Raw genomic sequence first — 27,947 nt, forward strand, 5'->3', positions numbered from 1 at the left:
TTAAGCTCACTTCTAAATTCGGAGGTTCAACTTTGAAAGATGCTGAACCGCTTATCCCCCAATTTTGAAAAACTGATTTATAGCAAAATACATCCCCCGCACCTCTTTTGTACTAGAATTTACACACCTGCCTGTTTAACAGGAACTTTTTAAACAACTTGGCCTCACTTTATGTTTCACATTTAAATAAATAATCACAGATTAACTAGAGTAGATGAGCATTTCACGTGCTTATGGCACAGAGAAACACCTCATACACTGTTACCCTAATTCTTGTAAAGCATGAAAACAAAAATCCACTAGCAAAGCCACATTGCTATCAGTTAGTGATTTTGCTTATTTCCAAACATTCACCAACAAGAATTTTAAAAAAATAAACTATATTTTTCGGCTTATGAAAAAATCTTAACTCTAAGTGAGCACAAGTGCAAGAAAGCTAACGAATTCCAAAATTCCTGGGGCTTTTCCAGCACTGTCAGAGACACTTTTTCTCTCACATGCTATTTAAAAATACAAATATTTATTAAACATCTTTTTTTTTGATGGTGTTTTGCTCAACAGCTAACAAAAAGACACAGCAAAATAAAGATCCCTTTTCACTGAAAGCTCTTTCAGTACCTGGGCAAGGGCTTCGATAGCACGAGCTGTAGATTTCGCTGCAGATTTGCTTAACAGGAGTACATTCCACTGTCACAGGTTTCCTATATCTCAGTAACTACATCTTTTTTCTTTTTTTTTTTGGAAACGATTTTTAAGATGCAGCTTTTGCAATACTGTCTTGTTAAAACACACTGATGCTTCAAGGGTCCAATGAACGACTCTAATAGGCAAAGTGCTCTAAGACATCACAATACGAGGGCATCTTGGATACTCAAATCCCAAGATATTTTAAAGTGCACTCCCGTGTCCCAATTCCTTAGGATTGTTCAGCAGAACTTTGCGAGGGGCTGGGCTCGGTGCCGTCCTCGGTGCTACTGTCCACGTCTTGTTCCATCGCCGTCTCCTCATCGTCGAGGCGCTGACTGGTGAAGTTGTTGAGCTCCAGGAGCCCGCTGGGTTCCACTACCACGTTGGAGCTGGAGTGACAAGGGATGGAATATTGTGGGATGGTCTGAAACAAAGAAAGAGATTTAAGTTTTAACTTGCACAGCTTTTGCAGGTAAAGGCGTCTACGCAAGTGCAGGTGCTCATGGAAAGGGGCAATTTGGTTTCCAAGAGCACTCTCCCCTAGCTAAAGCCCGCTGCATCTCACACTATGTTAGCCAAAGCTTCAGAGGACCCTTTCACAGGACTAGGTTGTGAAAGATAAAACCTGAATGCTCTTGCTGGTAAGGCACTGTTCTTGGGCTTAGATCTTCACTACAGGTCTGTGACAGATTTCCAGCAGCTAAACTACCGATATCCACCACCCATCACTCCCCAAATGCAAAGCAGAATACTCTCATCAGCCTTATCTTTCCCTAGCTTTGTTTCAGACTAAGCATTCAGTTTTAAGGACTAGTTATATTTCCTGTACATGATATGACACCAGCTCTGACCCTGTCTCAGAGCTGCAGTAGCACAGAGGCTGAGGAAACAAAATGGATCTAAGCTATTTATTTCTGCTTATGCTTTTGTTGGTTCTAGGATTTAACTCTACATCTTTATACAATTCAAGGTTCTGGGCAGTATTTTGATTTGGAAAAGCTTGTAGCATGCCACAATGATAAACGATACAGATTCTCAAAATACACAGTTTCGAAGTAAAATAGAAATCTACCTTTGTCTATTTAGGGAAATGAGGACTAAGAATTAGTACAAAAACGATTTCTACAAAAGCAAAAAGTTAGCTGCAATAAAGATTTTTACAAAGTAACATGAAAAATTTGAAAGTTCTGTACACAAGTATTTCTTCCCCATCAAAAGCATTTCACTGTAACACGATACACAATAAAACCATTTCAATCCACGCCATTTGTGTAAACACATACAGCGCCAACTTGTCTACAAAGATTCATACTATAACACGGAGTCCTCGGATGACTTAAATACTTCCCCAGTTGACATTTTGACCACGTATTACATCATAAAACATCATATTGAAGACAACAGAATCAATTAAAATATCATTCATCAGGTAGGCAACGATTCAAAGCATTTATAATCATTTTATCTCAAAAGTGGCGAGACTTCAAATGCAAAGTTAACAAACTTTCTTGTGAATCCAGACCTTATTTGCTGAACTCTCCCACCCACATAGCAGAAACCCTCAACTTCATTTTTTGCCCTAATTATTATACTCAGAGGTAACTCTAAAAGGTATCAAAAAATTCTAGATCCAGTTCCACAGTAAGCGGTGATGGTCACACTTTTAACCGTTTCAAAGGGTGGTTTGTAATTGATGAGCTTGTTTTGTTTTCTCAACAGAAAAACAAAGGAAGACACTAGGAACACCGTGAACGACATAGTGCTGGAGAAACTCATTTTAACGAGAGCTACCCACTTTGAAGTAGCAATCCATTGCAAGCATAGGAGTGGAAAAACACAAAAACTGAAGAAAAAAATACTTGAACATCGTTCAGTTGCTATCATCCCATTAGACAAAGCGAGTTTGCTCTGCTCAACCTTTGTCTCATTTGCTCTGGTCTTCTCTTACCTGGATAACAATTTCTGATGAACTCTCTTCAGCTTTCTTTTGTGATATATTCTGAATGTGTATAAACTGCTTTGCTGTAGGCATTCCTTGTGCATCGAGTTTCCTCTCTGTTACAGAAGGACCAACAGCAGGAGGACTTGAACTGGATTCTTTACATGTCTGTTGCTGGGGGGTGGAAGTTGCCGTCATCCCTACTGCAGTCACCCTCGGCACCTGGGTACAAGGTGTCGCCTCTGCTCCGCTAGCGGGTGTACTAGTGGATGTGGCCTTGTTTTGGGGATCCACTATCAGAGTTTCTACGTTTGTATCACCTTCCACCACAGACATTCTCAAAATGTCTGCTACTGCTGTCTTCGTGGATGCCTGCGTGGGAAATAGGCTCGTGACCGGCAGTGCCAGCTGGGGCACAGAACTGCCACCTGCTACCTTTGAAACAGAAGGAGGCTGATGCCCCTCAAAAGTTATCTTTGTAACTGTGGATCCTTGCGTTATAATTGGATGCTGCACCTGAAAATCAAATTTTTGTTGTGCATGTTACAGCTAGACTTTTTTTTTTATTTATTGAAAATCTAATCAATATTTCCAAGGACAGTATGGCACAAACAACATACTTGCTATTAGGAAGACAGTTGAAACTCAGTGTTTTAACAAAGGAATTAGCAAAGATATGGTAACAGTTAATTGAAGCTTGGGGGAAAGCAGCTCTTTGGGCTGCTACGTAAGGATTGTAGCAGTATAATACCACAGCAGCCTCGTTTTCCTTTGGGATTTACATCCCCATGTGATGTTTGTTAACCCTGTTGTTTTCACATGTACTCCTGAAAGGGCCAAAAAAATTTCTGGAGTTAATTTTTTTCTCCATGTTTCTTAGTCTTTTTGTTTTCCCCTCCCAAGGAAAATCAAATTACTCCTGTACATGAAAGACTTTAACTTCAGGAAGATGTAAACTACAAAGGAAGACGTACAATGGAGCCTTAGGAGACTGCAGTGTATTCATCTTTATTTCCACAGAAATAAAAAGTGCTACGGGAACGGAAATTAATAACGTGTCATACCTAAAAAAATAAAAGAAAATAATTAGGGACAAATTCCATGCACCGAAGGTGGCAGAAATTCATAAAAACTGTCCAACAAAACACGTTTGTGAGCTCTATGGATTTTTCCCCTATAACATGTGCTTCTCTTTCCTAGTGTCAACCTTCTGATCGGGTAATTAATACCAGCGGAATGAGGAGTTCTCTCTTGCCAGGACAAAACACTGCTACAGCGACAGGGTTGGTGTTTTGATTTTTCCTTGAATAGCGACGTGTATTTTGCATGCTATCAATATTCCGTTACCTGGCTCGCTGGCTGTTTCTCTGAAGAGGCAGGTAGCTGCATTTGACTCTGGGGGGGTTGGGGTTGCACGTAGATTTTTTGTGCCGTTGGTGCCTGTTGCAGTTTGGGCAGCTGCTGCGTGGTTTTTACTGCAAGCACCTGTACTACAGTTTGCTGTGGCTGTGCCACTAAGGTAGGGAGTTGCCTTTCTTTGGCCATCATGTGGTGGGGGGGGTGCTGTGCATCTGGTTTGGTCTGTGCTTGCTCTTGCGGCAGGGGGGTTAGCTTTTGATGCCTTATGGAAAGCTGGGGCATTTGTGGGAGTTTGTGCTGGATTTGATCGGCCTGCAGGTGGATTGTCTGCTTCTGTTTAGTCTGGAAACACTGCAGAGTTTTCACTTGCAGTTGAGTCTGTTCCAGCTGCGGCTGACTCAGTTTTTGCTGTTTTTGTGCCTGCGATTGTGTCAGGGCAGATCTGTAGAACAGGCCAGTCTGAGGATCTAAGGTGTCCATCTCTTCCACTTCTCCCTCCTCAGTTCCAAGTTGTTCACTGTGTTTGGTAAACGCAGTGTGACTGCTTAAGGCCTTAAGAAGAAGAAGTGAAGAGTGAGTTAGTAAAGAGAAATCCAAATTATAAGGCTGCACAATCTAAAAACAGTTTTAATTCTTCAGCTGTACTACTTCAACTTATTTTACAACTCACGTATGCCCTTATGCAGAATTCATGATTTCTATGCAATCAACAGCTATTTTTAACATCTTAAAATGTGGCAAGTCCCCAGGTGACAACATTAACTACCTGACTAATCCTCAATGGAGATTGGGTAGCCTTTGCTTGCATTAGACAGAGGTTCAAAACCACTAAAACTGCATGGCAGTTGAGTTGGAAGGAGCAGGAATTAGCAGGTGGTTGGATCGGTAGCTACTCAAAACCAGAACATCTTCACAAATTCTTATTGTGCCTCTTGAAAGCCTTGCCACCTACTCTACGATTTCTGCTGCAGCTCCCCATATACCTGTCTATCTATCCATCCTATTTCAGTACAAATCCTGCCTTTTCTTTCCCTCCTCAAAATTTTATTACAATTTTTCTTGGGCATTGCACAAACATTGTTTATTTTTTTGATGGAGCAAGAGATCTATGTTACTGTGCTTTGTATACCATGGTACAGACATACTAACAAGTGACTCTAGCAGGATGAAGCAGCCTACACAAACATCAGTGACAACATCCTCTTTGCAGTGGGTTTATAACCCTAACATGGCACTGCCCTGGTCCACAGCTGAGGCTGCTAGAGGTTAAAGCATCGCAGAGTTGAGCAGCATGCATTCACTGGGTGGTAATCGATTGTACCTGACTGACAAAAACATCAGCTCTTGAATGAAGGCAGCAGCATGGCTTCAGTAATATTTCTCCATAAGCTACCCAGCTTAGGATAAGCTACACAATTGCTTGGGATCCTTACCATAAATGTCTAAATATAATCTTGTTTTTTGATTCAGCAAGAAGAGAAGTTTTCATATAACTCATAAACTAAAGCCCTTGAATCCAAAAGCCACTTGTGCTCTGTGTACTGCTCAGATTCTGCCTCCTCTTTCCCTACACTAACACCAATGTAATCTGAAGAACACAAACCCCTACAAGACAACATATAGAAAAAAATAGCTTACTGCTGTCAAAGAGATGACATACAGAGAGCAAGAACTAATCTAGGAAAATCTTTTCCACAGTGGCTGTGGATAGCTCTTGCTTAACACTCTCAAGTCACCTCATTAACTGTTTCCCTTTTAATAGGGAAAATAACCACCACCCTCCCCATCAAAACAGGCAACATTAAACTGAAGTTACGAATTTGCCCTCATGCTTAGCATTTCCAGTGGCACCAACATGCTCGTTCTGAACAAGCCCTGGTCCCATACAAAATTCACTGTTTATAGACTGCTTGGAAAAGAAAGGGTACAACCTGCTGCATGATATGGGTAATTGCGCCTGTGGAGGATGCGGGGATAGATTTCACCACAACAGAAGTCTGCGTTGCTGTCTGTGACTGCGCCACGTGCTGCAGCAGAGTCCTCTGGGGCTGGGATGACTGCTGGTGGGGCTGGGACCGATGGCTAACTGAAAGTAAAGAGGTCAGTGGCACTTCTCCAGAACTAACTGCAGGAACTTAATTATTTGCTTTGTATCTAACCTTCAGCTGAAAGCATGAGTGAAATAAAAAATCTGCATTTGAAATGCATCTTTTACTGCGTGCTAGCTTCAACCTTTAAGTGCACAGCTATTCTGAGAAGCCTCTTAAAATAGCATCTCAGGGGTTTTGCTTTTGTCTCTGATTCCTAAGTAATTGTGCTTGGTCCAAATCTCCTCTGGTTTCCCTCTCCCAACACAACAACCTCGCATACAGGATCTATATTTTCAGCTGGGTTCGTTTTATGTAACCAGCATACAGCAAATTACAGTGTACAATTACTACAAATTATTCTGTAATCTTTACAGGTGCTTAAAGCACCTGCACAATTGACTGCAATTAAGAACAGCAAGCCTTGCTCACTGAATTTCTATCACTGATAAATCACAATAAATACTCTAGAGCATAGGCTAAATTTGCAAGATTAGCAATTAGAAAATGTTCTGGTATTAAGAAAACAAGCAAGGTTGATAAGAAATCACAGGCAAAAAGTAGAGACCTTGTCTTGGGTCTGTGACTCTTGTTAGAGCAGTTACAACTATGTTCTGGAGCTACAGTTAGGGCTCTGTAATTAAACAGTGGATTGACAGAGAAATGATTTTCTGGTGAGAGAAAAAACCCAAACCATTCTATATTGCAGTCACTGATAAAACATGAATCCAAATTACACGTCTGGCCATACCAATATGTAAATATTTGCTTTAATTAACTTTTTAGTCATACAATACCAAAAAAACAAAGGATAAGAAGTAGTTTATACCCAGTTACAAGATAACTGAAAGTTAGAAGATACTAAAGACCTTGCTGAGAGTTGTAAGAAAGGTCTATTTTTGAATTAATATGACAATTTTACTTTCCCACTCCAGGAGAGGAGTTGGATTATATCAGTACCAGCCTGCATGCTGTGCCAGATCCGTCGTGGATATCCCGCAACAGTTCCTGCACAATTTAAAGCTTCATTTAGAAGTAAAGTTTCTAACCTATATGGTTGTGTAGATATTCTTCCGAATGTGAACCAATACAGTGTTGTCTTCCTGAGTCTGCAGACAGACAAAAATAGTGACACTAAGACGTGTGAACTGCTCCCCTCATCTCACTCGGAAGCACACGTTGAATCCCAGCTCCCAAACAGAATAAAAGGTATCTAAATCCTTTGGTCTAAGCACATGCAGGAGATTTCACACCAGATTATAGCTTGTAGGCTATCTTACGGCTGAATTTTCTAGCAGAAAATACAGCTCCATGGATTACTGATGAATCCTGGGAAGCACAAATTAAAACAAAAGGAAACACTGCATGCCCTGGCAGGTTTTACTTAACCCGAGTGAAAGGGAAGGGGCAAAAACCTGAGAGCAAAATAACCAGTTTTGTGCTCTAACAGAGACTGCTGTTAGTCAACCCACAGTAGCCTGCACTTCCCTGGTAGATTCCTGTAAATCATCTCAAAGTTTAAAAAAATAACACCAAAAAAAAAAAATCAACAACCAGTATTTCAAGCAGTAATCACAGTTTAGGGAAGCATTCAATTTTTGTACTCCATACGGCTTCTAAACTGCAAAAGAGGACCCAAGCCTACAGAGATACTGCCTGTAACTTCCTCTTCTCCCCCCAGCACCCAAAGGGTCCTAATTTGCATCAGCTTTTATAGCAAGATCCAGCAAAAGATGGAACCTTGAATGTCAGTGAACATGACTGACTTGTTAATTGGAGATCAGTTTAACATTATTTATGGTACTTTGGAGTCTCTTTAAACAGGGATCCAAGGGAGCTTGACTCAAACATTCAAAGCTGAAGCCAGATACAGTAAGTGCTATTTAAAAGAATAACACTAGCCCCTCATCCCCAGTTCCACACTACTTAAATTTAGATCATACAAGGGATGAAAGCAAGGGGAGGAGGTGAGAACAGGAAAATGAAAAAAGAAAACATCAGATTGGACATTTAACACTAAGAACACTGAAGTTATGTACAGGCACTTGTTCCTCTTTTCCAATGCTTAGTTTTCAACATTCTTTTCTTCTCCATTTTCCTAACAAACTATGTAGGGAGGCCAATAATGTGGAATTAAGAAATTAAAACAGGAAACACGTAATTTGATCCTCTCATGCATATATGGAAGGTGGCTCCTAACTAGAGTTCTGAGGGTAGAAGAGAGCATCAGAGATGCGTAATACAATTAGAAAGCTGTCCAGTGGAAGGGATTTATTGGGTGAGACAAAAAAGGACAACCAGATAGGAGAAATCAAGAATTAAAAAAAGTTAAGGGTTGATTCCCAACCATAATTCCAGTTTAAATTAGTCATTTGTTTAAAAAGTGCAAATTTAGCAGAACAGATCCTTCCAGCAAACAATGAAGCTGGAATCTACACTACCGTGCTAAATGCCTACCTGGCTGAAAAACCTAGTTAATGCTTGTGATCAAGTAACATTTTGCAAATATGGATGAAACTAACTCAAAATCTGCCTTCTCTCAAAACAATTAGTGCAGTTCCCGTAACTTGGACTCGATGATCCTTATGGGTCCCTTCCAACTTGGGATATTCTATGATTCTATGAACTTCATTCCTACTTTTTCCTTACTAGACATTTTCCCCAATGACAAGCGGAACTACTTTTCCTCACCATCAGATCAGAGGACAGAATATCTGTTCCACTAGGATGTCCTGAAGCAACAACCAGTTGTTTCAGTTAGAAACATTCTCCAGCATGTCCTAATAAGCAGATGCAGGTTCCGCCCCTCTCTGCACAGGTTCTCAGGAATGGAAGAAAACATTCATTTCCTCTATTGAGGATTAGAGTGAAACAAGTAGAAGACAACTCCAGCATAAGAAAACTTCAAATGAAGTCCCCAGACTTCAATTGCAAACCCACAATCATGCTATCTTAAGTCACTTACCAGTTGTGATATATTCGGCAACTAATTCCGACTCTACTACAGCAATTGAAGGGCTTTCTGGAGAATGCCTCTTTTCTTGGGTCATCTGGATTGGGACAGCCATTTGGCTCAAGTCGATGGTTGGCTGCCTTGGCTTCGATTCTAACTTCTCCTTCACTGCTTTAGAAGAAAAGCAGGATGCATTAAAATACATCTCTGACATAAATGCAACGGTTTAATTAAAAATACTGTGAATATTATGTAATTGTTTCAAATGGACTTTTACAGGGTAAAAAGAAAGGAATTAAGGTGATTATAGAATTTATCACAAACTGCTGCTTAAACAGGTGGCAGCTGAGTGCTTTGAAGTGATCTTAAACAACCACATGCGTTTTCACACCTGTTGTCTGCTGAAGTTCTAGCAAAGCTTTTATCGTGGAAGTAGCTGACTGAGACTCATTGGATACATCCTGGTAAATTATTGTAGGGCTTGTGTCCACAGCTATTTCGTGTTCTGACCAATCTTGACTTCTTGAAGCAATCACATGGACTACAGGCTGAGAATCTGTTCACAAGAGAACAAAAGCACATCAGGTTGACATAGAATTGGGTTGGAGGTCTGTCATCCAATCTCTTGCTCAAAGCAGGGGTAAGGTTCAAAAATTAAATCAGGTTAGTCATTATTCATTAGTTCTGAACTTTGACAAGGATGCATCGTCTCATTCTTCATTGCTTTTACATATGCTTTTTTAATTACAAGTGACTCGAAGTAAAACACAGCTAATGTTATCAACAGTTTCCAACAAAAAGATACTGTTTTTTAATTGTTTAAAAAAGGTTTGGTTTGAACAATCAAAGTTCAGTAGGTTTCTTCGTATGTTGAATTCACCTTGAAGCTTTTCAACAAGTTTTAGTGGTTCAGATTATCAACATGTATTCAGCATTCTGAATTTACACATCCTAAGTTTTGTTAAGTTTGTTGAATCCTCAAAAATTTTTAAAAGTTACAGTACAGACCAACAGCTACAGAATTATTAGAAAAAGTGACTGATGGCACATAAATAAGTGCATGTATTTTACTGAGAGTCATTTGCTTTTATTTAATGCAGTGATACACCTTATGGCCACTCCTGACCAAACGCTGGGTGTTAGTTACTTTATAAATAAATCTATTTATTATTTATTCTCCTCTATCACATGAGAAGTTGCACAGAAGAGCAAGTCGGAGGCCAGGAAGAAAACATTATCCCCACTTTTTGCACAGGAAAATGCTGCATGTAGTAAACAGCTCAGAGAAGACAAATAAGTTCATAAGGGCAGCAAATGCTGACACTCACTGCTAAGAGACTGGGTAAAGAACTGTGCTAAAGAGATGCACTGAAACACATGAAACTTGCTGGCATGTTTTGGGAGAAAGTCCATTCATATGTTATGAAACACTAATACATACCTTGAGAGCTCTGGGAGGACTCTGTGGAAGAAGAACTGCTATCAGTGTAGCTTTGTGGTTCTTCTTTCACTTCTGGGAGAGACGAATTTCCTGCGTCTGCTACCCTTGATGCCTGCTGCAACGTTTCAGTTACCAACTGCCTAGTTTGTTCACTCACAACTGTTGCTTGAAACGTCACTGGCTTTGGTTTTATGAGGACCTAGTTAGAAAGACAGATTGCGTACAGTAAGAGCACTCAAGAAAACAGATCTGAGCAATCAGTGAACAGCGTGCCACTAAAACAGATCAAGGTACAAGACTCGTATGATAACTCGCTAAGAGAAATCTACCTGTAAATTCAGCAGCTCTGATTATGAAACCAGTAAATGGCAGTGCACAAGAATGCACTTCTCAGTAATTTGGAGCACTTAACACAACGAAGCATTAAACAGTCATTCTTCATGGCTTGACACAATGGTGTGGACAAGAGAAAGCTACACGAGTGAGCTGGAACATGCACTGCATTGATAAAAACAAGCACCTCTCTTCCTTAGCCCACAACAGTCTCGAATGATCAAGACACGAAATATTATACCTGACATAACTTTAGTTCTTTTATATACAAAGTGCAACCAGAAAAAAAAAGGTTGATACTGTGTCCAGAAACAAGCCAGATTCTCTTTCTACAGCCCCACCAACAATACAAGGCTGCAGGGACAACCTAAACATACATCAGTGATAGAACAGCTTCAATAAAGCTCTCACATTTGACACATGGCCTACGTCCAGTCTCCACATCTTCATTTTTACCAATCTGACCATTAGCTTTAACATTTAAGAGGCATCCAGAGCCATCACCAGATAGCTTAAGTTTCAGCTGTGTAACAGACTTAGCAATTCCTCTCGGCTTGGTCTAGGCCTCCAAGAACAGCTAACGAACGCCAACACTGCGCTCAAGAAGCCAGAATCAAGGCCACCTCAATACTTCCCTAAGTCTCGTTCCCCAGAGACACATTCTGCATATATTCATCTTGCAACAGATGTGGCAACACAGTGAAAAATGATCTATTTCCCGGTAAAATTTAGGGGTACATTTCAAAACAGAAATGGGTCCTCACTGTACCTGCGTTTTCCCTTGCTGACCATAAACAATTTTAGTTGGGATGATTTTGGTGGCTGGCTGGACCGTGGACCCTATTCCTTTTGGCTGTGTAACAATCATTTTTGTGATGGGTCTTGTGGCAGTGATGATAGCAGGTTTTGCTCCTGCTGGCACTGCCTGAATAGTTTTCTCCCCCTGTAGAGAAGCCAAAGTTTACAGGTTAACTGAGTGAAATTGTTCAGAGAGACCCACTTCTCTAAAAAAAATACACAGTTATTGGTGAGTGTGTGTACCACAAAATCAACCTGCCGCTGTTAGAACTAGATGTATTTAATACAAAGAACATTCAAAGACCAAGAACAAAAAACCCTATGGCTTTGAATGGAGAAGCTACCAAAATCCCCTTTTCCATTGCTTTACCTTTTGAGTTGCTCTGAAAGGCTGAGTAAAAAGAGTAACTAAATGACACTGACAAGTTTTTGAAGTTGCTTCAAAGAATTCACCTAAGTTGGAACTTTCTTCAAATCCTTCATAAATGTTTTTTTTAAAACTTCTTGTTTCTATTAACACTGATTTTGGCACAACATCTATGAAACCTGAATTGAGATTCTAAAAATAAATTAAATAGAGATCTTTGTATTATTCTCATGACCAAGACATTAATTATGTCTGGACTTTTTTTTTCCTAAGTAAAATTTCACTTATTAAAAAGAAAAAGCAGATTCACCGCTGTTTCATGGGAAACATTTGATTTTGGAATAGTTCTGACACACGACTAGACTCTTGATAGCTTAAGAAGAGCAAAGAAATTGAGCATGCTTTTTTAGTTCTGCACAGTAACAAACCATACGAGGAACTACGTTAGTTGGCAGTTCTCACAGCACTCCTACTAATTCCCGTCAAGTAGCTGGAAATCCCAAGAGCCATAGATGTTTCAGAAATATCATCACATTCTGGTGTTTCCTACTGTGTAACATCACAGGATTCCCATTTGTGTGAAAACATGGCTTTAGGTTTTGTTCTTATTTAAACTACAAAAGTAGAAATCTTAAAAAAAAAAAAAAAAAAGAGTTTCCTAACAGGTTTAAAAAAAAATCCTACTGAACTCTGCTAGCCAAGTAGATTTTAAAAGATTCCAAGATTAAAGCACTACATCTCACAGTTTTAGCTAGGAATGTAAAAGCAGGTTCATCATTTTTGTTAGCATTTGAAGGAAAACCCAGCTGAAGCTGGAAACTTGATTTTGTTCTTTCTACACATCAGGTTATTCAAAAACTAATTCAGCATTATACAGTACTCTTGAACAGGCAATCAAAGGAGTGAAGGGACAGCTTATTTCTGCCCAAAAGATACACAGGTGGACATGCATGCTTATAACAGGACTGGGGTTCTCATTAGACCACTAACAGGGTAAAATTTTACTTATCTTCTTCTGCTTAAACCCTTCAAGATTACAAAACCATTAACTGTGGAAAAAGGGCAAGCACAAAAGTTTTTATTTTCATTTAACTCTGGAAACAATTCCAGCTTGTTTTAAAGATCTTTCATATCCTATAAAACATACTCACTCTCCAAACACCCCAAACATTAAGGCATGCTGTATCTGTTACTGAGCTCATGCACAATTTGCTTTTAATTGGGATGTTAGCATAAAGAACACAGCAGCTACCACATCCTGTCACTTGGCCAGAGACTTTAGGCTCAAAATTCTTACTTACCCCAGCATTCAACAATGTCGTGACAACATTTTTGCCTGGAAGCCCTTGAATTGTAGTTCCTTTTCCAGTAGTCTTTTGCACGACAATCACATTGGGTTTGGATGTCATTGGAATCGTAGTGATTTTGGTTGTAGTTCCTTAATTTTAAAGGGAAAAGAAGCAGCGTGATGTTTCTCACATGCACATCTCCTTTCATTTTACAAGTTGATAAGCTGCATAGGGGTATTTAAATGTGACAGCACAACAAAACAAAAGACAGCACCTGGAACAGGAATTTATGCCACTCAACTCAACATACAAAGATCAGTTAACCACTCTATGAATCTTTCTTCTAGAGTCAAGATAGGCATGTGCCGGACAAGAGTAATTCATGCTGTGTGAGTACAGTCTGCCCCTTCTCATGAATTACAGAGCAGACTGATGCAAGTTTCTCAGGCTAACATGTCTAACTTTTCAAAGGCTCATGTAAGGGCAACACTAATACTCAAGTCAAGGTCCTATTTGCACAGATAAGTTGACTTAGATGACTTCAGAGCACACAGATAACCTCTGCAGAAGAACTTATGTACCACGAAAGAGAAAAGACATCGCTTTCCAGAACTGAACTGTTGCAATATAAATGACCAATAGTGTACTGGAAAAAAATGCTATTGTTTTAAAAAGCACTTCTTGAAAGTTGAGTTTGTGTTTTTTTCTTATTTATTTTGAAGTGCTGTGTTGAATATTTCTCCTCCTTTCACAATATTTATTAAGTTCCATTCCCCGTATCACGTTACCTACCTACAGCAACAGGTAAATTTAGACAACCTTCCACAATCTACAAGAGTACACACACTCATATTTAAGTCATTAATGTTATCGGACTGCCATTCCAAAGATCTACTCAGACAGCTTTTTACCATCCCTTCCACTTTCTCCCTGCAGAAAGCACCACTCAGTCAGCATAGCTGCAATCCTAAGGATTCCTCTCGCTACCTTCTACCCACTAGACATATCTGCAGATACTTTACTATATATTTCAGATTAATAGTTGTATTAATTCTGAGAAAGGGAAGACTTGCTTGGACAAGACCATCATCTTTTAAGTCTTAGGAATTATCTAGATGGCTAGGAAACTGCACGCACAGCTGAAAAAAAAAAGAATATGAATAACAGCAGTTAAAAAAAAAGCAGACATCCTTTCCAAACTTGTGTTGGAAACTGCCCCAACCACTCACCATACCTGCAACTGGCTCAAGAAGTCCCCTGTTCCCAACAAAGCAATTGTATTAGCCCTAGATACCATTCTGTAGAAATTAGGATCTGAAAAACTGAAGTCTCTCTACCAGACTACGCTCCAGGGTGGGTTTACCAGACAGCCTGTGCCAGGAGCTGGCTGGTGACATGCTAGGTCTCTGCTAAGCACCAACAGTGGGAGCTCTGAGTAATTCGGAGGTATTACTAGACAGGAAGAACAGACCCAGCAAATCCTGCTGCACACCTGCACCCAGCTAGGAAATGAGGCAGATGTTCTCTTCATAAGCACTGTCAAAGTCCAAAGCAGACACTGAGAAATGCAACTAGGGCAAGTGCGCTTGGTCCTGATCCTAAGAAGACCATATGTACTGTGGTTACACTGACAGTGAACGTTGAGGATGGTCAGGAGACTAAAAAAAGACAAGCAACTGGATCTGCACGAAGCTGGGAGGAAAGATGTAAGGATGGTAAGGGAAAGACATTCTGACACTATTAAAAAAGGGAGGGGGGAAGGAAGAGACTGCGTAGCTAACTCTACAAGCTACAAAGTTAATTTTATTCTTTTTTTTCTTTTTTTGGCTGTGCAGTGGAAGAAAAATAGCAGTATCCAGATTACAAAATGTTTTAGACTGGGACTAAGGCAGTTTTCTGATCTTCCAGCCCTCTAACAAGAGACAATATAGCAGTTTTTCTCCACATTTCTCTCTTCTTTCAGGCTTCCCTCACATTAGATGCTTCCACGTTAAATATGAGAATCACTTCAATCCATAGGAGTACTTTTCTTCCATACCTTCCACCTGCTATTTTCATTTTTATCCTTAGCTATTTTTCTTCTGAGTTAACTTCTCCAATAAAGCCCTACAATTTATTTAAGCACATAACCCACAGAAAAGCCCAATTAAAGCAAGTAAAAACTTGCTTGTGACAGAAGTTTTAATATCAAAGAACTCATATGCCTACCAGAAACAATATTACTGCTGATAATCTTGCCTCCCAGCGTAGCCAGTGATTTTGGCACTACCGTAATGATGCTGCCACTTGTGGTTTTCACATACGTTGCAGCCCCTGGAGTTCCAGCCATCCGAGCCCCTATAGAGGGACTAACTGTTGGCCGCGTATATGTTGCTTGAGTTCCTGTTTTGAAGAAAAAACAATAAAGTTTGTTGTTAGAACATGATTCCCCACTAGTATTTATGGGGAAAAATAAGTTAGTCTAAAAGAAAAACACTAGAATTTATTCAGAGAGCTCCTATGCTGAAATTTATCACTACCCTTTACGATCCCACAGGCAGTTTTTAAACCTGCAGAGAAATATTCAAATATATGCCAGCTTTAAAATAGTCTAAGAGTTTCGTAAAATATTATACTGTGTTCTACGACTGCTACATTTTAATTCATATCCTTGTCCCTAAGGTTTTGTTTGTTGTTTTTTTTTTTAAACTGTTCAATAGCTACATAGATTCTACCTGTTGTTTGCCTCTTGCTCTGTCAGATGCTCAAGAATTTTCTGATGAAACTACCAGAATGGATTCCTCTCTCTCTTTACCCATAAGATAAATCATTTAAGAACGCTGACAATGACTGATCTAAATATATCTCTAAGTGAAAAGTGCAATTTAAAACGACAGTGTAATTTTATAGTTTTAGTAGATAGATAAATCCTACCTACTATTTTTCTTACCTACTCCTCAGAATGGAAAGAGATTTGAGTCCACAAAAAAACTTGCTCAAAATAATAGCAGGAATAAATACTTACACTAACACTGCAATTCCACTCTGCTTGTACGTCTGCAGATAACGCTCTACAGACATTAATTGCTACCGATCACACAGTAAAACAACTTGCTTTAATAAGAAAGCTATGTGTTCAAATCCAACTGAGCAGAACACAGGTTTTACCAATTAAATGAACTACAAAACTGCTACAATTTTTATATGGTTGTGGGAAGTATTTCAAGAAGTAAAGTTTAAAAAAGAACGTTAACCGTTTGTTTACGCTACTATTCCCAACTCATGCTAAAAATTCAGCATGCAAATTAATTTGAGTTTTCAGAAAACTAGGATAAAGCTGCCTTGCAATTTTTCCTCATACAAGTTTTATAATCTGCATAGTCTGCATTATTTCTGATCCTCAATCAATAAAACACAAATACAATTAGATCCCCAGAAAAATACTGAGTTTAAAATTCAATTTATAGGCCTTTTTTATAAGTTCACTGCGAGACTATGAGCAAGTCACCTGTCTTATAAACTCCACATATGTAAACTAGGAATGATGATGACCTATCTACTTAAGGCACCTAAAAAAACAGATTAATGTAACTATGTAATACAAGGTGCTACAGAAGTGCAAAGTATTGGTGTAAATTGCAAGAAAACTTCCTTTAAAATAAACCCAATGGGGATGGAATTTTCATGCTTTTGTGAATCAATTTAAAGGGATCATAAGCAAATAGAAGACCACTCAATGCTAAAAATCCTAATCTAGAATAATCATCAAGGTTTGTGAATGCACTGTTGTGCTCACTGTTTATAAGAGAGAAGTGCTTTTTTTTCTTTTTTTACCCTAGTAAAACATGTTTTATTATCTGTACGTCTGGGTTTACCCTCCCTTCCCTTCTCAGAACCATAACTTACCAGTGGGAGTAGTGACCAGTTTAGTTGTCATGATAGTCCCATTACTGCTAACCACCATAATAGGTGAATTGCTACTGCTGGGCAAGGTCGCTGTAACTGGTTTGGGAAGGATTTTACTGGGCTGCACCTGTTGAGTGATTATTTTAACACCTAGGAAAGGAGAAAGGTCACTGTTAAAATACAGGCACGAAAAGTTACTTTCTGAAATGCTTTCTCAGACCAAGCCCTAGTGGGCAAGTAGCCTCACGAGGCTTTTATTCTGAGACCAAATATTCTTGATCCTGAAAAAAGTGTTTTTTTTTTTTTTTTTTTAAGATTGCTTTGAAAATAACAAGACAGTCATCATCTTTGCCTTTCATGTGCCTGTTTCAATTCCTAGCTACTCCCACTGAGGCATGGGATTCCATTCCATCACTGATTTGTTTTATTGATCTTTTCTGGATATTGGCTTTTTTTCATGACTCAGAAAGAAGAACACATTTCCCAGGAACCAACAGGTTACAACCAATACCAAATTGGTTGGTATACAGTGAAGGATCTAAAAATGAAATAGTTCTTCAAGTATTTGGCCTGTAAATTTTAATATGCCTTAAAGAGTATAGTTGAATTTCATCTCTATGAAACAAAAAGCTTCCTGCACATTGAGTACTGACGTGCACAAGGAAGCAACTGTGACACTGGTTACAGAAGGTTGCTTTCAGTAAACTATCATCTCTCCTCTTGAATTACTGGTTATCTTGAAGTTGCAAAGGAATTAGGGTGAAAAACTCTGAGTAGAAGCAGCAAGAACAAAGGCTGGGGACACCTCAGTATGGCAAGGATTCTGCTCGCTTTCTCTCAGTTTGTGTAGAGGAGTAGTGTACGTGTGAGATTCACTTCTCAGTTGCAAACCAAGATTCACATTGTCTTTTCAAAAGTACCTCCAGGCCACTTGCATCTCAAGTGGTGTTTCATGTTGAGATAAATGAAGTCAATTGTGTTGGTCAAATGTCATGAAACACCCGGGCTGAATTAAGCCCATCTAAATGTAGGCATTTATGTTTGTACACTAATATTTCTAGGTGAACAATTTTGTCCATTCAGGACATGAAACATCTTCCAGAGATATTTGCTTCTTTCTACGTTGACTATAAAAGCAGTACAAAGCAAGTAAGCTCCAAACTTAAGTGCCATAATGAAGTTGGGGAGACCAAAGCCTTTGCACCGTCCAGATAAAACTGGATAAAAAGCAAAGTCTCCATGAAAATCTTTCAGGGAGTAGGTATCAGACAGTATTTCCAAAGATACTTTAACTAAAAAACACTCTGAGCCTAAAACTATAGTAGAAGGCACAGAGTAAAGCTCTTATTGCTCAAGTGTTGTCCAGTAACAGGAGGATGGAGGCCTCCTACATTTCTTTATTAGTGAATATTTTTTCCCAAATAATGGTGCTATAATCCAAGAGGAAGTTTATTAAAGGACAGGGGAAGGGTTGCTTGGGTTTTTTTTGTTTGTTTTTTTCATTCTATGGCCTGATAATACAAAATAATAAAATGCTGACCACATGACAAATATAAAAATATGGACATAAAAATACTTTGCACTTTTATAGCACTTCTTGCTTTAGAATTTGGCAACTTTTCAAGCATCAGTTCTTACCACATCTCACTAAGAACTGTGCTTTACAGCAGAGTAAAGCCAAGGCAGAAAGATTATGCGACTTGCCCAAAGTCAAATGAATGAATCAATGTTATAAAAAGAATCAAGTCCAACTCCCAGTCTCAGATCTAATTGTATTTTTGCTTTGACAAATATCTCAGAAACAGATTTCAATTTCTGGACCCAAGAAAATAATTAAAGTGCAGATTAACTTTTTTTTTCCAGTCGATACAGTTGAACAGCTCTTGGATCTTCAGGAAACTGGCGTCTTCAAGTTGCCAACCAAGTTACTTTTCAAGATATTTACGTACCTTTAAGTGTCTAAAGATAAAACATTTATTCCTAAAGCATAGTCTACAATACCTGAGTCAAACAAGAATAATGACGGAACCAAATTCTTCAAGTATTTTTAGCTGAAAACATTAAGACATCCTTTACTATCTATCTGTTTTTGTGTTTAATGCACAATCCAGTACTCAAGCACTTATGCCTTAATGACAGCTCCCCACGTACATTTGCGACAGAATTCAGCCCTGCTTTCTTGAGGTGTGGGGTTAGACCTCATCAATCAGCAATATGAGCGAAGATTAACTCCAACTACCTGATTCCTGCTTGATCTGAATGGTGGGCTTGATGCCAGGTGGCAACTGAGATTGCTGTGGCTGCTGTTGAGCTACAGAAGACTGTGCCAGCTGCTGCTGCTGCTGTTGCTGCTGCTGTTGTTGTTGCTGCTGCTGCTGTTGCTGCTGCTGCTGAGCCTGCTGTATTTGGTGCAGCTGCTGTTTGGGGGACTGCTGATGCTGTTTGGGAAACTGTGCTAAGATCTGTGTTGGATTCCCAACCAAACCTTTTGGGGAAGGTAGTCTGGTAGAGGCAACTTTAATCGCCGATGTAGACACACCTGTAAAAGAGCAAATGGTTTAAGATTGAATAATGTGATATAAAATTACAATTTCTTGTATACTTTTGCATTTAAACTGCCTTTACTACTGAAAGATACAAATAAATATATACATGGGTTAAAAAAAGCTCCTACTTGTATCAGAAATGCTCTGTACAGACTCAAGGGAGCTTTATGCAGATTTTCAGCGTGACAGTAAAACATGTTATGGCAGCTAATGCAAAGACTCAACAGTCTTAGCCTCCCCTTCCTGCACTTTTATTAGTACGCTTTTTGTAGTACAAATAACTCCACTAATCTTTGCAAAGCCAGACTTTAATCTTCAACATAGCAAAATATTTATAGTGAAAAAAAAAAAATCAAGACTGCAACAAGCTAGGGAATTAGGGATGACAAATGTCAAATCTATCAATATAAGGGAGTATCCATTAGTGAACACAATGTCACCATACAAGAATGAATCAAGTAATGGCATGTAATTTAGAAAATTGTGGAACATATTTTTTCTGCTGGTAGGGTAAACAATCTTACAAGTAATAAAGAAAAGCAATAGGATACAAAAACAAGACTCCCAAATACATGAATACTTAGGTCTTGCACTGTTGTCACAACATTTCCAATAAATTTTGTCTTTATCTAAGCTGCATATCCATAAGCACCAAAAAAGACAAAGTCCATGTCTTATACTGGCAAGGGCTTGGTTAAAAACTGTCTAAGTGGAACATTGAAAGAAAATCTTTTACTTCTCCTCTACATTTATAGATGGCAGTGATAGTGCTAACAGTCATAATAAGCTACAATTTTGGCAATCTAAATAAGCAGCCTTCTTCTCACTACATCACCTAAGACAGATTCTCAGTTTTCTTGGTCAGCTGTTTTCATTCACAAATTTCACTTGCTTCACAGGGGAAATGATTATTTATTTGTCACAATGGTTCATCAGTATTTTCTGTAATGACATTGAATCTTTAACTGCATAGGTTACTTTAGAACTGCAGCTGTCTCTTCCAAGATCAAATCCAACTAAAAATCCACACTTCAAATATTATTAAAAGTTCTGTTGTAAGCTTTTGTGCTCTGTAAATTGATGATCTACCTTTCGGACCTAATAAATAAAATAGGGAATGCAGAATACCTCCTGAGCCTGGATTTAATTGCCCAGCTTTTTGTGGAATGGAACAAGAATGGAAAATATGGACCAAGAAAAATTGGTGTGTAACATTTGTCATTTTCAGCCACAGTAAGTGCTGGTCACTGAGGTCCTTTCATTCTTCCACAGCTTCCCAGCCAAACAGTTAGCTAGTGCCTGTACAGTTGAATCAGTCAAGCTAGCACATAGATGGAACTAGAAATCAGAAAACCAGGAATTTTAAATTCGGGCCCACTCAGGTATTAATTTTAAGGACCTGAAATTTAAGATGCTGAGAAAATACACAGATAAAAAAGCGTAAGAACTTCTCTACATTTCAGAATTGTCACCTGGATTGGTTACCACAAGAAGTGTTCTGAAGACTGGGCATGTCAAACACAAATTTCAGTTAGTTGGTGTTAATTTTGCATATGTACAGAAATTAGGTATTAAAGGAAGCGATCACCTACAAATGATATTGGAAATACCCATTCTTTGTCCATCAGATAGAGTTCTCAAAAGCCACTTTTTTGTTTGTTTTCTTATGTTTTAATGCCACAAGAATTTTTTTCCCAAACTAAATAAAAAGCTGTGCCACACTATCTCACCAGATTCTCTTTAAGAACTGGATTTGCACATCGGTTGTTGAAGAGGGAAAGAGCCATGTCCAACAAGACCTTTCGTGGAGTACTTTGGATTAGTTTCCTCAGATTTCTTTCACGTCTCCTGTTCTTTACTCAGCACGTGTGAACACAAAGCACATCTCTACGCTGTTCTCAAAGTCTTACTCAGCAGTGAAAGAGTTTTTACACACACAGAGTTACTGCCATACCTTGTGCTACTGTTGACATAACGACAGACGGCGTTGATGATACTACAGCAGTCACTGCAATAGTATTTGCAGTACAGGAGGGAGTGGAACAGCTACTGCTGCTGCTGCTACTGACCAAAGAGGACTGAGAAGCAGTTATAACCACCGGTTGCTTCTGAGTAGTCGAGGCAATGACTGACGTCGGGACAAGTTTCGTAACCGCTGCATAGTTGTGGGACTTGGACAGGATGTTGGGTACAAAAGTTGAGCTTGGAGAGGTGGTTACTATTATCACCTGAAAGGAGAAAAAAACAACAACAAGAAATTCATTTGTTCTTTGCACTTGTTTCAAAGCATAAAACTGCAGCAACATATTAGTGTATGAGTGTTTAGTTTTACGGATATATGTTTTTCAAGACCATTTGAGACTGGCAAACATTTGCTGGCAATAAAAAAATTCCCTTGGTTTGAAAAAATGCTAATAAAATATTACCATAAAATTACAAGTCTTTTTGAAAAAAATCACAATTGCTATTAAAGTAGAATTATCTTACATTCGAAGACAAACAGACAGAAATGAACTGCTTGGATTCATTTAACTGGGCCAGGTAGTCTGAAGCCCATTTTGAAAACAAAACCAACAGCAACACAGCAGGGATTTCAAGCAAGTTTTAAACACCATTCTCCCAAACCTTGCACTTATATCAAGAAATGGCAATGAAGAGAATTAAGAGATGTCTTTTTCTCTTTAACAAACAGTTGCTGAGTCAGTAATGGGAAATATTTTGGATCCATAATACTGTAAACAACAATATTTCATCACTGAAAAGCCTGGTTTAGTTTCAGAAACAATTTCTGCTTTAATTAGTGCTCTAAGTAACAGAAATTCTTTCGTATCTGTCTGAGAAACATTTGTCTGAAGACAATAAAAGTTACTCCTAGTGCGAGTTACAATTCCAACCCCATGAATCTGATCTGACATTGAAACACATAGAATCCATTATAACATTGGAACAAGTCTGCTCTTACGCAACTGACCTAGAAAGCTAACCATTTCCTACATTTTTAATACAGGGACTGCTTATGTAAGGAGGTTTGCTTTATTCTGTTTACCCGTACCTCCTTGTACTTACAGACACAGTTAAGATAGAAAGACACTGGACAGAAATGCAGCACATTCAGTTTACCACGCAAAAACTTCAAGAAATGGTTTCAATAACGCAATTATCCCAATAAAAGTGTCATTTAGTAAAATCCTAGAACTTCAAAACCTATTCATGATTCCACATAACAAAATCAAATTGAAAAAAAAGGTTACGTAAGGAAGAAAGAAAAGTTTGGTCAGCTCAAATTGAAAATCTTACACTACTACCCCAGGACTACTGAAACGCTGCCTGACACAGAAAAAGAAATAATGTGATAATGGGACCAGAAATAGACTTAAGTGATAAACCAAAGAGGAAGAGATTAAGAGTTTAAATTTTGTTTAAAAAAATTAAAAAAAAAAGATAACCACATGGATGGAATAAAAGCAGCAAATTTCACCCCCCATGGTTGCCTCTGGCTCCCCTTTCTCCCTGCTGTGCCTAGTTTTATGGCCCCTGCTACTTAGCTAAGCCTTTCGCATCTCAGTCTGAGGAAAACCAAAACTTTATTACCTCCATGAGTAATAGCAGGCTGACCACACCTCACCACTGCCTGAAGGACAAGATTTCCATATCTGCTGCTCTACCACTTTATTGCTTACTCCTGGAAGAACGTTTCTGCTGTGTCACTCTTCTTTTTGCCTTCTGCCTAACCTCGATTTAATCAAAACACTTCCGAAATTGCTCTTAGGCTATGGCCAAACACACAAGCTGAGCACTGCACAGCTCCAATCTGGCACTAATCCTGCAGGTGAAAAGATCCTATGATGTGCCTCTGGAGTTTCATGCTGTTTCTTAAATGGTCCCTTAACACTAGAAATACTTCCCAAGTTCTTGAATTTTTGGGCCAGCTCCATTCCACCTAGGATAAGCGATTGAGGAATACAAAGGACAAGTTGCAGTTAACAAAGGCAAGAGTTAACCTTCCTACAAAACTCTGAGTGCAACAGGACAACTTCAGCATCTCCCCGAAGTACAGACATGCAGGATGCCTCCGGGCATAATCACAGCTCCTGAACAGCTTTGTTCTTCATTCAAAGCCAGAGATAAACCACCCAGTCCGAAATTATCGCTTAATAACACTTTGTTTAATCATGTAAGGAGAAAAGCTTGTAAAGTGTTATATATTCAACACTGATTGCTGTCCTGTGACTAAGAAGGTTGGGATCTGTATGTTCTGTTGCTGTCATTTTTAGAGAAGAAATAGAATAAAGATTAGTGATCTTCACGTGTGAACATATCCAGAAAGCAGAATTTTCTGATGAAAAATTTACAAACAGTAAAGCTCGAGTCACAACAAAGACATTTTTGAAATACTATTTTCAAGTCAAAAAATTAAAAGTAAACTAGTCACTGGTACCGAAATTGCATCACATCTTTCCACATTAAAAAGACTGACTAGTGTCTTAACAGCAAGTTGCCTGTTCTGTTGTTGTTGATTTTAACTGTTAAATTAAAAATTAAAAAATAAAATAAAAAAAAAAATCAATTCCTTACATACACTGAGGTTTGTCCCACCAGCTCTATTTTGAGAAATATCAAAACCTAGTTTCTGGAGAAACAAACACACTACATGGCCAGAAGCTTCAATTACTTGTTTCCTTCTGAGTCCTAGACAGAGGACTTTAATTTTAGGAGAATCCAGAAATTGGAGCTGTGACATTATTAGTTGTTACGACAAATCTTCCTCCAACCTACTGAGATGTCAAAACAATTCTGAAAGCTGGCATGCAGAAGCTAAGGATTTCATTCACATCCAAGATCTTCACTCATACCCAACTGCACTTCTTTAAAATAGTACGTTTCCAATTTGAGTCTAACAAGTCTGTCATTTAATTTGAAACTCCTAAGAGGGATCTCTCTCACCAAAATTATCCGGTGACGTATTTTACCATACCCAAACACAACGAAAGAGGGCAGTGTGACAAGCTCAGACAAGCGCTGCTATGGCTCCCTAATGAAACAAACGATTTTCCTATCAGCAGATTAGCAAGAGAGTCAAATAATACTACACAAACCAAAACCTAAAATCTCCATGTCAGAACAAGCAGAGGCACAACTGCAGAAGACCCTATCAACAGTCCGTTCTCTTCCTTTTACAGCTTTAGCACCCTCCACCTTTAACTACCACAATATACAACATGCATATTTAATGCAATACTACAGACATTTAAGGCAAAAAAAAATCTTCTTGCACAGAAGATGAACCTAAGAAGAGCACCAGGACAGACATGTTAAACTCTAACCTAGCTGTGTGTTTGCTGCAGTGAACACAGGACATTTTATCTGATGATGTATACTCCCTGACAAATTTCTATGCATGTCTTCTGAGATGAGTTTTGATTAAGGACGCTGTTAAAGCACAGTGAATCAAATGAAAACAAAGAGCTCCGAAGTGGGAAGAGGCCAGAAAGCAAGCTCTTTGTTCCACAGTACTTCAGGTAAATCCTCTCCTTGTTTTTAAAGTTTCCAAAATCAGGACATGGGAACTCTGCTAATCCAAACAGAGCCATAAAACAATTAACAAGACTAATAGAACAAATAGTGTGTGAAGGTTTGAGCTCAAGAGTCAAACTCTCATGGTTGGAAAAAAATGCTTGTTAGCAGCCAGCCTACAATCAGTCTGTCGGTATCAACGCCAAATTCATTTTTTTTCCTCTCCCAAGTCTGCCTTAATTAATAACTGCCCCAAGAATTAACTTGGTCTGAAGCATTAATCTTTTTTAAACCTCAAGGACAAAAAAGCAGAGACATCTGAAGTGCATTGTAAAGCATGGGAAAACAGCCATGCCATAGATCAGGCACATAAAATCCGAGTCCAGTACAAAATTTCGCTATGGAAAACCTCTTCCACACACTGTACTCTGCATTCTCATGAAGCCTGGGCACACTGAGCTCATGAAATTGCTTTTGACCACAACAATACTGTTAATGTAGAATGAGAAATGGCACACTAGAACTGAAAGGAAAATAAAGCCCACCCCCTGTCTTTGATCAGCTCCAAGAATAAGCCTTACAGACCCCCAGAAAGTAGTCTCTAGACAAAAGGAATGACAAGGGAAAGTCCATGCCACCTCTCCTGGAATTCTACTGCTGCAAAGAATAATTATAAATAAGGAAAATAGAAATAAGAAAGATTACCTTTGACCAATAGTTGTTACCATCTGAAGGCTGTTCAGTGGCCTATGTGATCCAGTTCTCAGTGGACTAGTGTCCATATCACAAAACCCAACACCACAAATGGTACTAACTGGCAACCTTGTTGGCAGTCTCACCAGAGAGGCCAAGAATTGAATGAGCATGGAGACTGAATCCCCTCTCATCCCTAGAAGTGGTCCCTTCAGGTCAGGGTTGAGGCACATTGGTGGGGCAGTCTGGGGGAAGCTTGCACTCCCGCTGCCTGTGCTGTACCTGTTCTGTGGATAAAAAGAGGGCTTCAGTCTCCACGGCTGTCAATCCAGGTCCCTTCACACACAGGTGAACTAAATTCATACAAGAGTTCGGTTTTCTCTTTGTTCTTTTTAAAGAGGGATTACCTTATCCCCAGCGCAATCCTTAAAAAAACAGCTAGACAGTTCACAGAAAGGAAGAGTCAAACATCACATCTTATTCATTGATAAAACCAGAATAAAGGAACATTTGGCAGCTTCCCCCACATACCTTCTGTGTTGTCGTGTTTGTTGTCTGTGTTGAGGGCTTAGTGAAGGTTATTTTCACAGGCGACATGTGCGGTGGTAAGGAGTTGGCAATGCTCTGCATTATATTACTCATCTTGGGGCTGCCACTTACAGGCACTGTGATAGTTTTAGTGACAGGAGTCACTGCCTTCGGGACTTCTTTCAGGAGAACAGGGGAAGAACTAGAAGAATTAGTTCGCCGTCTTTTGCGGGGCTTTTCATCATCATCTGAGCAGCTGACACCTGGAAGAGAAGTGCTTTGCTAAATTATATTTTGCCCATCTGTAGCTCCCAGTGCTTTCTAAAACACTTCAGACTTGCTGAGTCTTGCACACACTTTCAAGTAAGAGAAAAAGAAATATAAATTACATCTTATGGTCACAACTAACCCGTAACACACCGCAGATGGTCTTAGTCCTTAATATAGACCACACTTACAGTGCCAGAAAGCAAAGAATCAACCCCTCAGAACGCGAGCTAGTCAGCCACTGGGTTACTGTGTTCTTTTTAAGATTAAAAGAACACAAGAGCCAGTATACGAGTTTCATTCTGTCTCCAGAAGTTTGTCTAATGAGACTGTACACACACAGCATTTGGCATAACGTCATGCCTGTTTCAGTTTAAAGCTTCACCCTACCTTGAAGTTATTGATTACGTTTTACTGGACAACTAAAGTTTATCCTCCTGCAGTTTTCTCTGATTTCAACCTTTGCACCTACTTCCATGCCGTGCTTATTATTACAGTAACCTTCTTTTCACCTCAACACAGCATCTAATTTTTTTTTTCATAACATACAACTGTGAAGGTCAAACCTCACTTTATAAGCTTCTGCTTTGTTTGGTGCATTGTGTGGAGCAGTAAAACATCACCTAACATGCAATCATGGAAAACAAGACAAGTCTGGCCTCAAAGTAGTTCATTCATCCCCACAATCACTTTCTGCACATGTAGAAACAAATCTGTTGTAACATTCCGCTGAGCAACAGACACCTCTTTAGACAGCATGATCTAGGGATCGTAAACTCATATTCAACTTTTCTAAGTAGGCAAGGGGTTCATAAATTGGTATACATTAGAGAAAGACACAGTTTAACTACCTTGAAAATCTCCTACAGTTATTAGGTAGCATTTATGTTTACCATCACCCAGGAATAAACAATTAAAAAAACATAGATCTGCAGGAAAGACTCAGTCCCCCCTATACAGAACAAGACTGAAGACTTTGTTTTGTATGCCTGTGGCTTACAGACAGAAAATGCTGCCGTGGTAAAAAGCAGTCTTGCTGGTAACCCAAGCAAATTTGGTTGGCAGTCAACTTCTAATTAGGGTCAGGATCTAATTACGGTCAATCTCTAATTAAAATAACTAAATATGCTGGCATTCAGAAAGTAAAAATGCAGGAATTAATGCGGACAAGAAAATGCCTAGCGGCACAGCACGTGAAAAATTAAAGTTTCAAAACATGGCATTCTGTATTAGACTATGAACAGCTCATCTGCAGGTACGC

At 39.0% G+C, this 27,947-nt stretch overlaps 1 protein-coding gene across 11 annotated transcripts in view; it reads right to left on the reverse strand.

The window, feature by feature from the left end:
• Window positions 1-501: 501 nt before the first annotated feature.
• Window positions 502-27,947, reverse strand: part of EMSY (EMSY transcriptional repressor, BRCA2 interacting) — a 38,910-nt gene continuing 11,464 nt past the window's right edge. For 3 of the 11 annotated variants that reach the window (XM_080564408.1, XM_080564400.1, XM_080564404.1), the window contains 15 exons: window positions 26,423-26,682; window positions 21,639-21,912; window positions 19,378-19,677; window positions 17,139-17,288; window positions 15,462-15,635; window positions 13,266-13,402; window positions 11,569-11,742; window positions 10,467-10,665; window positions 9,417-9,581; window positions 9,038-9,196; window positions 7,122-7,181; window positions 5,917-6,071; window positions 3,974-4,537; window positions 2,636-3,142; window positions 502-1,111 (listed from right to left, as the gene is read on the reverse strand). In XM_080564408.1, coding sequence (XP_080420534.1) covers window positions 917-1,111; window positions 2,636-3,142; window positions 3,974-4,537; window positions 5,917-6,071; window positions 7,122-7,181; window positions 9,038-9,196; window positions 9,417-9,581; window positions 10,467-10,665; window positions 11,569-11,742; window positions 13,266-13,402; window positions 15,462-15,635; window positions 17,139-17,288; window positions 19,378-19,677; window positions 21,639-21,912; window positions 26,423-26,682 — 3,473 coding nt within the window. In that variant the 3' untranslated portion in view covers window positions 502-916. The remainder of the gene's footprint in view (window positions 1,112-2,635; window positions 3,143-3,973; window positions 4,538-5,916; window positions 6,072-7,121; window positions 7,182-9,037; window positions 9,197-9,416; window positions 9,582-10,466; window positions 10,666-11,568; window positions 11,743-13,265; window positions 13,403-15,461; window positions 15,636-17,138; window positions 17,289-19,377; window positions 19,678-21,638; window positions 21,913-26,422; window positions 26,683-27,947) is intronic. The other 8 variants (XM_080564410.1, XM_080564406.1, XM_080564402.1 and 5 more) reach the window with 6 other exon arrangements.

The sequence above is a fragment of the Anser brachyrhynchus genome (genome assembly GCF_964034855.1).
Source record: "Anser brachyrhynchus genome assembly, chromosome: 1".
NCBI lineage: Eukaryota > Metazoa > Chordata > Aves > Anseriformes > Anatidae > Anser > Anser brachyrhynchus.